The sequence below is a fragment of the Cladophialophora bantiana genome, assembly GCF_000835475.1.
Source record: "Cladophialophora bantiana CBS 173.52 unplaced genomic scaffold supercont1.1, whole genome shotgun sequence".
NCBI classification, from domain to species: Eukaryota; Fungi; Ascomycota; class Eurotiomycetes; order Chaetothyriales; family Herpotrichiellaceae; genus Cladophialophora; species Cladophialophora bantiana.
This window is the reverse complement of record NW_015971575.1, coordinates 1986589-2002768: the sequence shown is the minus strand read 5'-3', so window position 1 is coordinate 2002768 and position 16180 is coordinate 1986589. Positions and strand designations below refer to the sequence as shown.

General features: G+C 51.4%; 7 protein-coding genes across 7 annotated transcripts; all 7 read right to left on the bottom strand.

Moving 5' to 3' along the window:
* Window positions 1-1050: 1050 nt before the first annotated feature.
* Z519_00728 (uncharacterized protein) lies at window positions 1051-3259 on the bottom strand (the record flags this gene model as incomplete). The annotated part of the gene is made up of 4 exons (XM_016758485.1): window positions 1051-1590; window positions 1637-2550; window positions 2603-3045; window positions 3105-3259. The coding sequence occupies 4 exons, from the start codon at window positions 3257-3259 to the stop codon at window positions 1051-1053; spliced, it is 2052 nt and encodes a 683-aa protein (XP_016625734.1).
* A 705-nt stretch (window positions 3260-3964) lies between these two features.
* Z519_00727 (uncharacterized protein) lies at window positions 3965-5257 on the bottom strand (the record flags this gene model as incomplete). The annotated part of the gene is made up of 2 exons (XM_016758484.1): window positions 3965-4382; window positions 4434-5257. 2 exons carry the CDS (start codon window positions 5255-5257, stop codon window positions 3965-3967), a joined length of 1242 nt encoding a protein of 413 aa, XP_016625733.1.
* Window positions 5258-6320: 1063 nt separating this feature from the next.
* Window positions 6321-6917, bottom strand: Z519_00726 (uncharacterized protein; the record flags this gene model as incomplete). The annotated part of the gene is made up of 1 exon (XM_016758483.1): window positions 6321-6917. The coding sequence occupies one exon, from the start codon at window positions 6915-6917 to the stop codon at window positions 6321-6323; it is 597 nt and encodes a 198-aa protein (XP_016625732.1).
* Window positions 6918-6935: 18 nt separating this feature from the next.
* Z519_00725 (uncharacterized protein) lies at window positions 6936-7451 on the bottom strand (the record flags this gene model as incomplete). The annotated part of the gene is made up of 2 exons (XM_016758482.1): window positions 6936-7305; window positions 7375-7451. The coding sequence occupies 2 exons, from the start codon at window positions 7449-7451 to the stop codon at window positions 6936-6938; spliced, it is 447 nt and encodes a 148-aa protein (XP_016625731.1).
* A 1089-nt stretch (window positions 7452-8540) lies between these two features.
* On the bottom strand, window positions 8541-10009 carry Z519_00724 (uncharacterized protein; the record flags this gene model as incomplete). Its single annotated transcript, XM_016758481.1, has 3 exons — window positions 8541-8811; window positions 8901-9141; window positions 9202-10009. The coding sequence occupies 3 exons, from the start codon at window positions 10007-10009 to the stop codon at window positions 8541-8543; spliced, it is 1320 nt and encodes a 439-aa protein (XP_016625730.1).
* Window positions 10010-11161: 1152 nt separating this feature from the next.
* On the bottom strand, window positions 11162-14624 carry Z519_00723 (uncharacterized protein; the record flags this gene model as incomplete). Its single annotated transcript, XM_016758480.1, has 3 exons — window positions 11162-11477; window positions 11540-11596; window positions 11650-14624. 3 exons carry the CDS (start codon window positions 14622-14624, stop codon window positions 11162-11164), a joined length of 3348 nt encoding a protein of 1115 aa, XP_016625729.1.
* A 456-nt stretch (window positions 14625-15080) lies between these two features.
* Window positions 15081-16060, bottom strand: Z519_00722 (uncharacterized protein; the record flags this gene model as incomplete). Its single annotated transcript, XM_016758479.1, has 4 exons — window positions 15081-15340; window positions 15390-15715; window positions 15769-15867; window positions 15921-16060. 4 exons carry the CDS (start codon window positions 16058-16060, stop codon window positions 15081-15083), a joined length of 825 nt encoding a protein of 274 aa, XP_016625728.1.
* Between the last annotated feature and the right edge of the window lie 120 nt (window positions 16061-16180).

The following is a 16180-nucleotide window of genomic DNA, read 5'->3' as shown; positions in this document are numbered from 1 at the left end:
TCCGTGGACAGGCATATCTCTAGAATTTGACACGTCCGTTAATCCTTCAAAATGCCGCTTTTTCCGCTATACCTGGACACATTAGCCCAGTCATGGTAGGGGAACCATTTGGATATGTTAGACGAGGTCGTCGTAGTGCTTCTCACCAATGATTGAAAAGGGATATAGATACCGAAGTGATTTCAACGGAAATACGGCAAAATATTGGTCGTCTGACCGATGAAAAGGATGTCTGATATCGCACGCCTTCCCGCTCGAGTCGGTGCAGCAAGATAAGCTACAATTCCCAATTGGGAATGATTCCATCTTGCCGCAAGTCTCCTGACATGGATTCAAATAGTTTGTTCGGCATACGGAGCCGAGAAGCCGCTTCTAGACCAACTTCGGTGCTCTTATCCGTTTCACCTTCTCGTGGAAAGGGTGTCCCCAGATACCCCAGAGCGGCAACCCCGGATGAGACGACAACACCAGATACGGCCCGAGTCCTGGATTGAGATGGCCCAGGAGGGTGTACAGATGTCTGCTGATCGCTTTCATTCCTCGCGCACTCGTGCGCTCCGCGCCAGCACTCTCAGACATGGTTCCACGAAGAAATGTACACGTGTTGCATGCGCCATGCTGAGGGATGTCGTACGTTCAGTGCCATACGCTCTTCGGCCCTGGTGTTGACTCACTTCGATGAGGGATTGCCAACGCAGACATGGTGCCGCAGAGGATGCTTTCCGCTCTATTTCGATGGATAATTTATAAGTTGCGCTAGTCTTCATACAGGGTGAAATCGTCTAGCGAATCTTGACTGTCGAATAAGGATATTTGAATTTGTCAAAGCCTGGCCTCAGCAACGATGTAATTTCTAGGTCATTGGCGCCGTGAAACTCCTAGCGTGCAATGTAGATGGCGTAAAGTCGACGTTGGGGTAGTGAGACAGCAATGTCGTTAGATTGTCCTCACTGTCACACTGGGGATTAGCACCGGAAAATCATGCAGATGGACATCAACAGCATACCTTGATGCTCCGAACCGGTCTTGGAAGAAGAACGAGAAGTCACGCTAGAAATGATTAAACATGACGTTACCAATGTTCTCGACCTCCCACCATGCCGCGCCCCTAGCATCGCCCATTGCGGGCTGCGAGTCGTGATAGCCCATGTCTCCCATGCCGACGAATTGCGAAGGGTCCGCCCACAGCCACGGAGTAGTGTTCAGAGTGAGGCTGTCTGCTTGCTCAACAGATATTTCGTTGCAGACATTCTTCTGTGCAGACTCTGGCGCCGAAGAGACAGGAGCTCTGTACGATAATATTGGTGCATCTTGCCCTCCATCAGCGGTGTTTACAGAAATTTCTGGTGAGGTAGCGACAATAATCTCAAGGGTTGAGCTCTCGTCCGCGTATTTTTGAGGCACCGCGGGTGAGAGGGAGGTGTCCAGTAAGCCGGCAGTGGGTATCTCGCGAGGATCCGCTATACAGTTGAACTGTAGGATATCCCACATCAAAGGCACACTGAGGTAGATCTTGGAAGGCATCCAGTCTTCAACATCCATACTCTCGGAGCCGGCAGCAATCCGCGTCATCTTGTCTAGATTAGAGTCCTAGAAACTGTCAGCCCGGTAACCTGTTCTGACTGAAAGAACGTACCAAAGCTTTACAGGCGGGTGAAAAGGGTACAAAGCTTTTCAGAAATCTCCTGCATTTGGCAAAGTCCGTGTTTGATTTATGTTTCAACCTGGAATCGGCGGCACAGCAATAATAGAGATGCACGGTCGCTGCAATGGCAGCGACATGTCCGAAAAATGGATCGACCAGCGGCATTTGTTTGTCCAAGACCATGTCAATCATGCGAACAATCCAGGTAGAGTGTAAGAGGGCGAGCTCGGAAGATCTCCTCCAAAACGTATTCGGAATTGCCAAGTTGGGATTGTGTTGTGCCCCGATGATGTAGAGGAAAGGGTGATTCAAAACGGTAGGGATCGCATGGTACGTGAACTGCTCCCTCAGCCACGGGGCCCAATAATCTCGGTTGATTTTCAACTCCTCCACTTTGCGCTCGTAGAATTTGACCGAGTCGTATCGGTGGCAGATGGGTATCCTGTTTTCTGTCTCCATAAAATCAGAGAGCACCATGGCATACATCGAGTCGTGCCGCCAAGGTTCCTTCCAGATATTGTGAGCACAGTTCGACACGTATTTTCTTACCCGACTCCACACCCATCCTAGCTGGACACTTGTGTTCCAGATTCCTGGCTCAGTCGGTGTTGAACATCCCAGGTCATCCCGGGGCAAAGGCGGGGCCTTTTGGTCAATCTCTCTGTCCGGACCCTGTCCTCTGCCACTTGACGAATAAGATGGTCGCCATGTCTCTGTTGGCACGCTCAAAAGACCGTGTTGTCGGCCGTACGACTGCTCAAGTATCTGAAGACTCCAGAAGAGCCTTTTTTTCCGCTCAGTGGTCGCGTCATCGACGGTGTATGTGGATTCGAGGTCCAGCGTAGCGGATCGACAGAGCTGGAAAGCAAGGCCGACGTGAAATTGGCCGAGGGACATGTTTCCGTCTAACTGGGAGTCAGCAAGAGTTTGCTCCATAGTCGAGCCAGATGTTCACACCAATAAAAAAGGAGTACGAAAGCAGACACAAGCTCTCAACGGTCGCAAGGTCCACCGTACCATTCGCGATACGAAGCATGATCAAACTCCTCGCATTCTTGCCATAGCGGCGCAACTGATCACATCTGGGTGGGAAGCGTGAAGTTAGGGCGAGGATACTGCAAGCAAGTTCTTCAGGGAGAGAGCTGTGATCTCCCACTTCTTCGGGCCCAAAGCACCAGATCGGTTGCTTGTGACAGTACTTGAAGTACAGCTCGATTCCAACGGCGATGTCGGATGGGCGCGGCCGCAAATTCGCATTCTCGGAGTTGAACTCGAGGGTAGAAGAAGGGTGGCTAGTAGGGTAACTGGGCTCGCGAGCCGGAGGAGTCACCGAGTATGACTTCTCTGAATAATCAGCGGTTTCTTCGAGTGTCTGCTCTGGACGTGTGGCATGGCTCGGTCTAATGCTCTGGTCAGAACACTGGGAACACAGCATTACTGGGAGGCTGTCCATCCATACAAGCCACCACTCAACAGGAGATCTAATTTCTCTTCCAGGTGTGCCAACCTCTCCTCCTGTAAATGACTTAACACACGTGTATCACATGGAAAGGCGTCAGATCGTATACCGATCGGCCGCTCCGTATCGCTCTGACCACAGGCGCATAGGAGCATGGCTGCTTCAGGCGGACACAGCTTGAACAGGCTGGCTTCTCGCCAGGACAGCGAGTTTTCTTCCTCCTGCAAGACGGTTGGCACACAGGACACAGAAAGAACCCTTCAAGAAGCGTAACAAACCTGCAAGTGAGGCAAGCATGATGTGATCGTTGTCTTCCGTTGAACTTGGTGGCCTCCTCGGTCGGAGTCATGTTGGACCTCAGCAAAAGAGCCCAGAATGACCTTAGAGGTCGGGGAGACTGTCAGCCGAAGATTGCATGGGCCTGTGTATGGTTGCCATTGTATGGACAGCAAAACAAAGTAAGGTGCCTTATCTGTTGCTGTTGTTGTTGTCGTCGTCGTTGTCGTTGTAGTTTCATGAATTCTTAAGGTTACGAGCAAAGGGGGATTCTGTTCCACTAAATAAATAATCGCCACCTCGCCACAAGCCCCGCGGGAAGCTTGATCAATGACCATCGTGATTCATCCGTCATTTTAACGATTGGCGCGGATCCAACCTCGAGCAAGACATCCTTCTGGAATCAACCCGACCACTCGTCGAGGATTCATGGAAATACTGGAGATGGTTGAACGGCATAGAACGATTTGGGGGGCAAACATGGCAGCTAAGACGTCTTAAGATCGTGAATGCGAATTCTATCACAGCGCCGCTAAACTAGCAGAATGCTATCGAACTGGAACATCTACATGCCCTGACGGCTGCTACACTGCAATGGGCTCCTTATTGATCCTGCAGCAATCCACGGCGGAGCAGAAGGCCACGTCTTTCTGGCTGGTCACATCGGCCTTGGGTAGAGTTTGTCGAGCCGGCCAGATCTCATCATGGGCCTCTGTCTCTCGCTTGTGGTGGGCTTGCACAAGCTCGCGCACTGTTTTCTGGAAGAACAGAGGGCCCTTCTCCATCCTGGGGTGCAACTCGCCATTGACAAAAACTCCGGCGTTGAGATTCTTCTGTGTGTTGACGCACAGGTACTTGTCCTCTGACATGATTCTCTTGTAGATTTGGTTGACGAGTTCAAAATCTTCGTCACTAGAGTTCTTGTTCCTGTAGACTTCATACTTCATGGTCGACTTGACAGGACCGCTGGGCACAAATCTCTGGATAAAGAAAAAGTGCGGTCTTGGGGAAGAATTAGCAATGTGGCTCGTCCAACCCGAATGATGCACTTACGAAACGTTCAAGGAGGCATTGGGGAAAAAATAGGTGGCAGCCACCCTAAGACCACGGGCAATCTGTTCCGGCGTAGGGTTGCCGAAATGTTGGATATGGCCGGCCTTTGTCTCGACACCGTAAGAACTGAGATCCGCGATAGTGGGAATATCAGGATGTGTCGTCTTGCAGTGATAACATTCGTTGTAATTGTCCGCCAAGATTTTCCAATTATATTCACCCTCCATCTCCCAGCTGTGATCGAATTGGTACTCGTCGAAATTGTAGTATTGAAACCTGTCTTGCTTGTCGACGCCTTCAAAGTCATCGTTCCAGGCAATTTCTGGCTTCGCACCGCCATCCAAGTTCACCCAGATGAATCCATTATGGTCAATGTAGGTATGGATCGGCAGAAGACCATTCTTCGACTTATCAAATCCAGGTAGATCTTGATATTCCGGTGCTTTTGTGAGGTTGCCGTTGAGGCCATATGACCAACCATGGTATTTGCAAGAAAAGATGTTGTTGTGCCCTTTCTCCTCAGTCACAATGGGAAAGGCACGGTGTCTGCAGACATTGTGAAAGCCATTGATGTTCCCATCGCGGTCTCGACAGAGAATGAACTGGAAACCGGCCACTTCATACCGTAGCCAGTCCCCTGGGTTCGCCAGTCTCAGTTTGTGCGTGGTCAGAAGCCATTTTCTGGAGAAAATCGCTCGTCTCTCAAGCTCATACATTTCCTGTGAGGTGTACCAAGAGGCCGGCAAAGCCCTGATGGGGGTTTTGTCATCCGCCGGCGACGACCATCCAAGGCCCAAGTAGTTCTTCAAGAATGATTGCGCCATTGTTTTATTAGAACGACAAGATTCAAAGAGACAAGTATCGATGAGGGTGAGGGACGAGGTTGAACATGATAATGAGGAAGCTTAAATCCAGATACGCTTCCTCCTCAAGACGCCACGCCGATGGCCTTATCGGCCACTGCAACCGCTGTGCCGCTGTGTCTCAACAGGATCCGTTAGACTGATCAGGATTTCGAAACCGAAAGGGGACATTGGCCTTATGCCGGTCATATGATCGGCAAGCCGGACCCGGCTGAGACATTAAAAGGGAAGGGCAGCCGCTGGCGGCACCAGCGGACAATCATTGGCTGATAAAGAACGTGCGTCCAGCGGACGTTCTGGGCCCTTATCGATGTGTGACAGCACATCCCGAAAGTTGTCGAAGTTGCGACGTTGTCATCGGTCTCGGGTTGATGGCATCAATTACTCACCCTCAATTCATTGATTGGCTTTCTTGAAAGGCGACCGACGTGCTTACCATTGCGGCTTTTCAAATCCTGAAAATTAAGGCACCCAGTCTTGAAGAGTTTCGACTTCTAGCCCGTGGATTGCAGCACTGTTCGAAGGAAACAGGATGACTTCGTCGCAGGCGCGGCGGTCGGGGGCTCAACACCCAAGGTACAGTAAGCGCAAGACTCGACAGAAGTATCTCGCTGGGAAAGCGCCGTGTCTTCTGAACATAATGGTGGTGAAATCAAACTACTTGGGAGCTTTCCTCCGATTGGGACTGCGACTCAATTGGAGGACATGATTAGAATTGAAGCTGTTGTCGGGGCAAATGTCAGACTTTATAAGAACCGAACGACTTGGTGTCATTTCAAGCGCTTGGCATCCCTAAATGCCAAGTCTTGTCACGTGCGACCGGGTGAACCCTCTTCGCGTGCACGAGCCGCAAGCATATTATCGAGTATGCTTGTGCCGTTTCGGAAAGGTACGAGGATATTCCTCCCAACGCATCGTCTTCCGACTGATTCTCAAGTATCTCTTTACGTCAATCAAAAATGGCCAAAGCCATGCATGAGTACAACGCCGAGTCTTCTCGAATCCCGAACGATTCTGTCGTCGCTCAGTTCACGGCTACCCGGCGCGGCCTCGTTCTGGGTGCTGCAGCCGCTGTGCTTTCCTCGAGGCCCTCCACGCCCAACATCGCGGTGCGCCAGTCCATCAGCATCTCAATGCTGATGTCATTTCCACCGCAAACCACTATCACGACCCTGCTCGATCGATCGAGAGTCTTCCTGGTGCCTAGGACCTTCTGCAGAAATCCCCCGTAACAGACGGGCACGTTGACGCCGACGGTCAGCTCGACCATCATCCGTTCGTGTTCCGCCAGGAGACAGCAACCTCGTGCGGCCTCGGCGTCCGAGAGGACGACGCTCGTGACGTTCGGGCGCCGGGCGTAGTCGAATGTTTTCTGAGAAACCCTGACGACTCCCAGGCTGGTGGCCTGGGATGTAATTCGCGGGAGCGTGATGAGCTTTCCGGCTTGCAGAGATTGATTCAACGAGTCCGCGCCCTCTGTCTCCATCGCCAGGACCTCGACCTCGTTGCTCCAGCCCTTGTCGTCAAGCACCTGCATGATTCCGTTCAGCAAGCCTCCGCCTCCGACGCTGCAGACCACAACATCAGGCTTTCCTCCAAGCTGCTCTGCGATTTCCCTCATGGTCGTCGCATTGCCTTCTCATATGTCTGGATGGTCAAAGGGCGGAACGAAACAGCCGTTGGGGTCCTTTGGCAACAGGTCCTTCTGAATGTATTCTTGGGCCTCTGCGATACTGGCGCCATGTTGAATGACTTCCATTGCCCCAATGGCCCACAACTTAGACACCATTGCAGGCTTTGCAGTGGTAGGGACCACCACTGTCGCCAGGTGGCCTACCAACTTGGCGGCGTGGACACAGGCAATGCCTGCATTGCCTCCTGATGCCGCATAGAAGTGTATTTTGGAAGATCCCCGACGTTCAGCGTCTCGGCGCAGGATGTAGTTCCCGATACCTCGAGACTTGAAGGACCCGGCGGGTTGTAGATTGTCGAGCTTCAGGAAGACTCTGCTTCTACGATTTAGAACGGTCACGAATCAAGGAGGAATCAAGCCCCGGCGGATGTGAGGATAGATGTACCATTTCGCTGCTTCTCCGAAGGGCCGGCTTTCGATCAAGGGCGTCTTCACCCACGGCTCCGGGAAATGCTCCTCCATTTTCTTCCTGAGTCTTGCGCGAGTATATCGACGTTAAACGAAGAGGCCTTCTACCCAGTCCACCTCATCAACAAGACGCTATTGCAGAGAGTGAGGGAGAGTCCCAGTGTCTAAAATTCACGCGTTTGATATCTATCCGATCCAGAACGCGCTCGTCCTTTTCGGTAAGGGAAGCCCGAAGCCTCTTTGGTCTCGAGCATAGGGTGCTATAGCCCGGACGCCGGAGGGCGGGAACCAGCACCGTGGTGGAGAAGGCGGCTTTTGGCTCCTCGGACATATATGCGCCGTGTTGTCAATGCTCGCCAAAAACACCCCTACCTGATCAGGGAAAACAAATCGCCAGATCGATGTGAGATACGATACATGAATCTGAAGCTCTGGCCCGGACACTGGGATGAACTTCCGAGTGCCCCAGAACCCTCTTGAATGTGGTCTAGATTGATCCGCCGAAATTGGTGACTTTATCCTCCTGAAAGTTCCCACCCAAAGTTGCTCGGCGGGACTTGGTCTGAAGATCACGAGGACCGGCTCAAAACACTCCCGGCCCGATTCTCCCTCTACTCTCACATTAAATTTGACTTGCCCGTAATATATATGCTCGATTCCGAAGCGATCAGAATCAACAATGCCTCCAGATATAGCTTGAAACTTTGACTAATGGGATAGCCCCAACACCATGCAAAAACTACCAGCTTCGATATTGAGGTGCTTGCATCGTGATGTTCGTGAAGTCGTCGTCAACAATGAAGTCGCCTTTGACTTTTCAAACATCCGCACACCTCGTTCGGCGGACCCTGGGATGACGGACTCATAAATCGCACCTTTGCGGAGCAAATGACCCAGTCTGACAAACAAGGCTCGACACCGTCAATTACCTTAGCCAGCGATGTATGTCATTCCTGTGCTTCTCAAGATCGAGGATGATTGTTTTCTCAAACAGTTTTGACAGTAATAACACCAAGAAAGGACGAATCGGATGGGATAAAGGATCTTTTCATGCATATATATATGTGTGTGTATTTTTGCGCGTCCAAACCTTCCTTCCATTACACCTCCAGGGGTCCCACCAAGAGCCACATAATTTTCCAGCTACAGTTTCGAAGTTCTCACTGGGTCCAGGAGATTTTTCATCTCTGCCCTCGGCCAATCCGGGTTAAGTGACGGATCCGGCCGCTCGCGATCCCAAGCCCATTTCTCTAGCAATTGTGGCGACAGCGAGCCCTCCAGCATTTGCAGGACGTACTTGCCGAGCACCGGGAAGAACTTGTAGCCGTGGAACGAGCCACAGGTTGCGAGGTACAGCCCCTTGGAGGCTGGGTGTGGCGAGATGATGAAGTCCGAGCTGGTGGTGAAGGCATCCCTTTTATTGGTCGCCTGAGGTTAGTATAATGCCATAGCTCATCCTGTCGTTCAGAAAACGGGCGGGGGGACGGTAGTGGGAATACATACCAGCAGATCCGATGTTTCTCCATCTTCCAGTGCGCGCCATTCTTACCGTAAAACACCTTGTTGGCATAGTCGATATCTTCCTTGAGTCTCCTGGAAACTTTCCATTGGGCGTAGTCTGGCTCTGCAGGCGGTGCGGAAAGATGGCGACCGGGTAAGACTTCATGAGTGTTTTTAAATATCGTCTGTCCCCACCACTTGATCTCTCTGTCTGGAGTCGGGGGAAGACTGCCGATAAACGGACCTGTTTTCAACAGTTAGGTGTACTGCCGCTGATGTGAGACTGATCAAGGTAGGACATTACCTATTTGTGCAGTGTACCCCTGAACGCCCACGGGCATAGTAGCAAATCTTTGATATGACTCGTCGTCAAGTTTGGTCATTCCCGTTGTGATGCCACCTGCTACAATTCTCCCTTCGGTTCGAAGGTCTTTCAGACCACTACTGGCAGCGCTCAATTCCAACAGTTTGGGCGTATATGCACCCGTGCAGAGGATAATGTGCGAGGCTGTCAAGGTCTCTCCTTTTGTTGTCTTGACTCCATAGCAGCGGCCGCGGCTGTCGAGCAGCAACGTTGCAACTTCTGCTGTTACGTACTTCACACCGAGCTCTATGGCTTTGCGGGTGACGGCTCGCAGAGCGTCTCCGGCAGCAGCCCAGCCACTGGTCTTGTTGACGAGCACTTCTTGGACCCCGTTGTAATCAGCGTCTTCGAAAAGTCCCCCGTATAGCTTCCGGGCCTCGTCGACGGACACGGCTCGAAGATCCGCAGTCCGGCCGAGTTTCTTGTAGTTGTCGATAACCTCCTGTGCGTAGTTGCTGCGGCATGTCCAAAAGATGCCAGTCTGATGGAAATAGGGCTTCCACAACGGATCCGTTTCGAAGATGTCTTGTGCTTCAAGCGCCAGTTGGCAGTATACTATATCGTCGTAGTCGGCGCGCACTACCTTGTTCCAGTCCCACGAGGCAGCCACGCGACTCTCTGCGTCAAAGGCATCCCGGTCAACCAAAGTCACTGATGCGTCAGGGTACTTCTTGATCAGGTGATAGGCAGTGGATACTCCAAACACGCCGGCTCCGACGATGATGTATGACGGTTTGCTCGAGGTCATACTGAACGTCGAGATACTTCTTCTGGTCTCTTACGTCTTGCACCAAGAAATGATCACACTTACAGAACAGTCGGGTTTTATGAGAAGATTTGTGGGACACCAAAGACGCAAGCCGGAAGGTTATTATGCCCATTTACAGACAAGCTCGAGTTTCCTGGCGGTCAGAGCATATTGATAGCATCAAAATGGTTTCCGATAAAAGTCCGTCACGGGATCGGTCACTCATGCCGCAGGGCCGGCCACGTGATGAGATAGATCTCATTCACTCAGCGTCAGCGTTGCTTTGGGATCGGAGATTTACGGATATCATGCGAGGGTTGTATGTGTGATATGCAACGAGGAGCAGGGAGTAGATCCCTAAGGCTGCATCTCGAGGATCCGCTCTGAAAAGGGTTTTAGCTCCAGCACCGAAAATGGCTCCAGAGAAGCCTCGAATCATGTTGGTACATGCAAAAGATTATCGTGCCGGCTATGCTTTTCACCATTCCCACGCTTTTGCTCAAAAGATCACATCATCCGATGTGGTATAACCACGCCATGCAATCAATGAAAGGCACTCTATATAGACGCAATGACGTCCCTTGCACCGTACCTTGCAAATGCCGCCGACCCATTTGCCCAGTCATACTAAGGACGAAGGCTGTTCGATCCACTTGGGATATCGTCGTCCCCTCTCGAATATTTTGTCCCTAGCTGTCGTTGCCGCCATGTACAATAACCGAACTGCGGAGTCTTGGTCGAGGGTCTGGTTAAGACATCGTGGGCGGCGCGCCCATGAACGCAGCGTTGTTGAAGCCGTCTTCCTGTTTGATGGTGCCGTTGAGCAGGGGACATAATCTTGATAGTGAAACAATGTCAGCAAATGAATAATGGCCAGGAGACAATAAGAGTGAAAAGGAGACGAGCACAGAGCTAAAGAGAGCTAAAGAGAGCTTCGGATCGCCGAGGTAGTCCGGGAACTGCGCACAACTTGCTTCTGCATGGCGGCACAAGGTGATTTTTCACCGCCATGGGCGAAAGGGACGGAACATCGAAACATATCCTCGAGTCGGACGAACATCAAGTGAAGCAAGGTCGAGTCCCATTCTCGCATCGAAAGCGTTCCGATGAGCCGCCGTTCTCAGACCAAAGCGGTAAGGAAGGACGCTCCTCTCAATGCCTCTGACCCGAGAAGTTCGGTGCACTCATCAACAGGGACCCAACTTTGCGGTCAATGGGGAGATTGCAATTTTTACACTTAGCACTGGTGACTGACTTTTTGTTGGTTTTGATGTGGCCCACCTGGCCACAATTCGCACACTTCCGCTGCGTGGGTTGCGTGTTCCTGCCGCCACCGCCAGCTCCGTCGCCGTCCGGAGACATCGCTGTGCCACCGGGCGAGGTAATGCCTTGCCTGGCTTCTTTGTTCTTGTTGCGCTTTTGCCTGCGGGCCTTGTTCTTCTCGAGCTGCGCGATGGCCTCTTCGAGTCTGTTTGGAGTCATTAGCAATCCCAGCAATCGAAGGTGCACATGATGGGTGGTATTACTAACCGTTTCTTTTGCCGCGCATCCAGCTCTGGGTCGCCAGTAGGTTCAAGTTCACTGAGACTTTGCACATGTAAGCAGGAGACAGGGACGCAAAATTGTGGCCAGTCACAAACCTTGTAGATTGCACCTCTTCCGTTTCCTTAATCTTGATATATCGCTTAATCACTGCCGGGTCAGTTTCAAAGTGTTCCTGTTCGATGATTTCTCCATCTTTGGTTTTGATTCGGCGCACAATCCGTAGTGCCCGTTGAGTCTGACTGCCCACGCTGCGTCTGCTGAATGAGGTGGCCGTCTCGTCATCCCGGCGTCTCGAGATTGAAGGCGTCTGCGTTCGAGACATTGGCGTTGCTCGGATGTTGGGCCGAATCTCGGGATATTTATCTTCTTGAGCGTCCACATCCCCTTCCATGTCTAGATCTGAAGGCTCAATTTTCGACCCGAGACTAGCTTTCTGCTTGTCCCAGATGCCACGAATGGATTCTTCGTAGGATTTCTGCTGTCTTGCAACATTATAGCTGTGGCCACCGAGTTCTTTCTTCAGAGCGATGGCATCCATGGCAGAACCGCCTATTGGTCGAAATCCGCCCTTCATACTCGTCTTGATAAAGGAAAATGCCTCGCCGCGGCCTGATGGATCTCCCTCGCCGTACAACTTGAGCATAGCCTTGCCTTGAGCGGCCTGCAGGAAATTTTTCGTTGTCCTCCAAGGAGCCAGTTGCTGCTCGATACTATCGGCCTCGTTCTCCTTGGTGTCGTCTTCCTCATCATTATCCGCGTACCCAGCATCCTGAAGATACTGTGCGCCGACTTGCATCGACTCTAACAGACAGATGTCTTCCGGCCGAATCAAGGACTGGATCTGCTCTTCGCTGGGAACCTTGTCACCCGGCCTCATTTCCCACTCTTTGAATTCTTTGTTGAAAACCATGAACTCTTTCATCTTTTGTCGGTTCTGCATATCCGTCGTTCCAGGAAAATGCCTCGTAACATCTTCAACGTGGATTCGGTTGGTCCTTTTCTTGCGGGCAATGCGGTATGATATGGCTTTCAGACGATTCTTGGCTGCAGTTGTGACCATGCGAGAATGTGTTCCAGGCACAGTAACTGAAGGTAGTTCCTGCCCGACCACGAAAATATTTTCGAGGTTCCTCAGGTAGTGGCTTTGGCCGTGCACTCCAGTAGTTTCTCGGATTACCAAGAAATCGTGGGAGTTGGTATCCTGCGAGAAGATGGGGGCTCTATACATTGAGTTGTAGAGAGCAGTCATAGTTTCGCCAGGATCGATTTGGCCGAAGATGTAGAAGGGAGATTTATCTTCTGGTAGCAACATGGAGGTCTCGCCGATATCATATTTGGGCCTGAAACTGTCGTCATTGGTCTTCTTGCGGTAATAATTGATGATCTTGTTACCCATGCCCGTCTGAGAGAGCATCAGCGGATGTTCTTCGGAATATTCGAGGAGAATTATCGACGAGTTATCGGCCATCGAAATCTCTTTCGTTGTGGGATACAGCTCCAAGGCAGGTCGATGCTTTTGATGCTTTCTCTTGACCTTTGCAGGTTGCCGAAAAACAACAGGATGTCTGAAGTGCATCCGTTTCCTATGGAAATTGCGCAACTCTTGCAAAGACAACTGAACTTGATAGTACGGGTACTGCAAACGGACTGCGGGCAGTGAATGCTCGATGGTCAAATTTGTGAGTTGACCTCGGACTTTGTGTCGGTGATTCTGCTTGAGAAGATCGTACTCAGCATCATTCGAAGTTTTGAAGCGATGTTGGAGGCGATCCTTGAGAGTCTTGACAGCACGTTGCTTCTCGCCCGGGCGAGCCTTCGCTTTGAGGGCCTCTAGATCGACTTCTTCAACAAGTAAGTCGGTGTCGTTCAAATCCAGTACGACCTTGGTGGCAAGTCGTGCAGTAGCCCTCTCAGGATCATCGAAGGACGGGACGTCAAGCTGACGGATTTTGACAATATCTTGAGGATCCAAACCAAGGCGGCGCTTCTTGCGAGGCTTTTCGGCATCATGAAGTTCATCAAAACCGAACATCTCTTCATCGCTATCGACAATTCGGGGTTGAACCTCTACATACTCGTCGTCCGAAGGTGCAAGGTGCGATAACGTCTCGAAGTCAGTGCATATGAACTCCAAATCTCTCATCGTCAGACCGCCAGGGAGAGGCTCATCGGAATCAGATTCCTCTGAAGACTCCGCAATCCCCTGAGGCGCTGTAGGTTGGCCAATCTTCACGAAATCTGTGGCAACCTCTGGCGCAGTGATCGGGGCTATTGAATTGAAGGCCACTCTCTGGTCTTGTTCAATTTCCAAATTGACTTTCGTAGGGCGGATTTGTCTGGGGAGCTTTAAAGGCGTTTTACCCTGCCATTTGTGCGGTCGGGGAGGGAAGAGCTTATTGAAATACGGTGCCTCGTCGCGTTTGAACTTGGGGAACTCGACCTTCAGCCATTCTTCGATGTTCTCTTGCTCAGTTTTTGGAATGTAGCCCTTTCCAGACTGTGCGAAAAGAGCCAGCTGTATACGATATTCTGCATCTTCAACCTCGTCCATCTCGGGCTCAAGCATAGAGAGGTCTTGTGTAGCTTCGTCTCCATGCTCCGAAGCAAGATCGGACTCGTGATCGCCATCCTTCGCAGGTTTCTCCTCGGCCTTCAAAGGAACAGTTGTCGGCGGCGGGGCACTGATTAAGATAGGACTAGAGGGGCCGAAGAGCTCGTCATCATCCAGGCCATCCAACGCGTTCTCCTCGATCCCTGGCAGCATGTCCGTTGTTATCTCAACTTGCATCGGCTCCTCCTCAGGTAACGATTCATCATCGCCGATGTCTTCGTAATCAACCGCATCTTCTGCCTTTTCTCCCTGCTCCAGTTCTCTTTCATTCAGCTCATCCAAGTTAAAGCCCTCGCCACCGCCTTCATTCAACAGCGCACTGAGTTCATCATTCGTGTCTGCCGGCACACTGAAACTCTGGTCGAATGGGGTATTGGCTGCTGAGTCTGCTATCTCATCGTCGTTGTCGTCGAAGAGATGATCGAGGTCGTTAGCTTGCTGGTAGACATCGGTAGCCATGATGCCGGTTGACGGGAGGAAGTGATGTTGGAGTGAAACTGCGCTGACCCCGCAGCCGTGATTCTTTTGCCACTCAAATTTGGCATCGCATTTAGGTAACGGTGACTGTCATCGCAGCGCCTCAGATAAGGCGCTGGGGATTCGATGTTGATGCCGTAACCCGCCGTCAGGTTGAGTGGGAGATGTTGTAGGTAGACAAAATGGGAGTCGCAAGATCACGACAGTTCGGAGTTTGGAGAAGGGAGCCATCGACTGGATGACTCGCGTTTAGCGTGACTTGGCAGCAGCCTGACGCGCCGCCGGCAGCCTTGTGCAGCCTTGCCGCAGCTGACCCTAGTCCTACTCCATCACTCACGAAGTGAAGGTCGTAGGCAGGGCACAGTATGCTAAGTTACTAATTCAGGGTATCATAACGGTACAGGGTGGCATTATGCAAAGGTCCACGACACACTTGAATCACAAGTCTCCCAATTTCAGCGATCCCCAGTCTCCCAGGTATGCACACAAGGCCCGGCTACTGCCCTTGGTGCAATAATGCACAATTTGAGTCTTCTTTTCCTCTCCAACAGCTTTTGCGATTTGCCGCAGGTCACTGGTTCTCGGTAGATAGAGTACCACATTAGGCGTTAGCTTCTTGAGGGATTCGTAGAGATAGCCGAAAGAATATGGCTGCATGACGTCCAGGTCGAAGACTTCCGCTTCTCGGTATCCGGGACCTGTATCAACCATAAGCACCAAATCGTTTGCCTGGTATTGAGTACGTACCTCCCCAAGGGGGACTGGCAAAAATGACACCATAATTGGCCGCGATCGCCTTAAGCGCTTCCACAGTATTCGCTTTCTTGGACTCATCCAGACCTAGAATCTCGAAACAATCCCCATGGAACCAGGTGATTCGATCAGCAACACCATATATCTCGGCATTGTGCTTCGCGCAGGCTAGAGTGGCAGCATCCTTCTCAATCGCGTAGACCCGTTTCCATTTCCCGGAAAGAGCAAATGCGATGGTATTTCCCCCTACGCCACACATAACATCGAAGATGATTGATTTTCCCGCTGGGGCAGCTTCTGCCATGTGTTGCGCAATGGTACTGATCAGTGTCAGACAATCCTCGTGCAGAGCCGAGAGGATGGGGAAACCTACTTTGCGACCGACTCGTGGGTGACTTCGTACCATGAGCCGTCAGTCATCCAGATGCCGTCATCATACTTTGAAAATATTGAGTAACCCTGATGCCAATACCTGCAGAGAGAGAAAGGTTAGCCTTGAGAAGATGTAGACTTTCTGATTCTTACTTCTGGATGTCCCACGGAACTTCCTCGATATTCTGGTAATGATGAACACCGTCGGGCAAAGGCGTTGTTGAGGGCCGCCTCTTTAAGGGAGGTTCGTTGGAATTCTCGGTCCGCTCAACGTTCTTGCGCTTTCTTCCCATCTTGATCTCTAGAACGTCTGTTTGGCAGTTAGGTTGTTACAGGAAGGCAAGTCCGGCACTTCGTTTGAATCGATGGCGTGGATTTGGAGTCTGGAGATAAGCGGGGCCCAAGGTCACTAG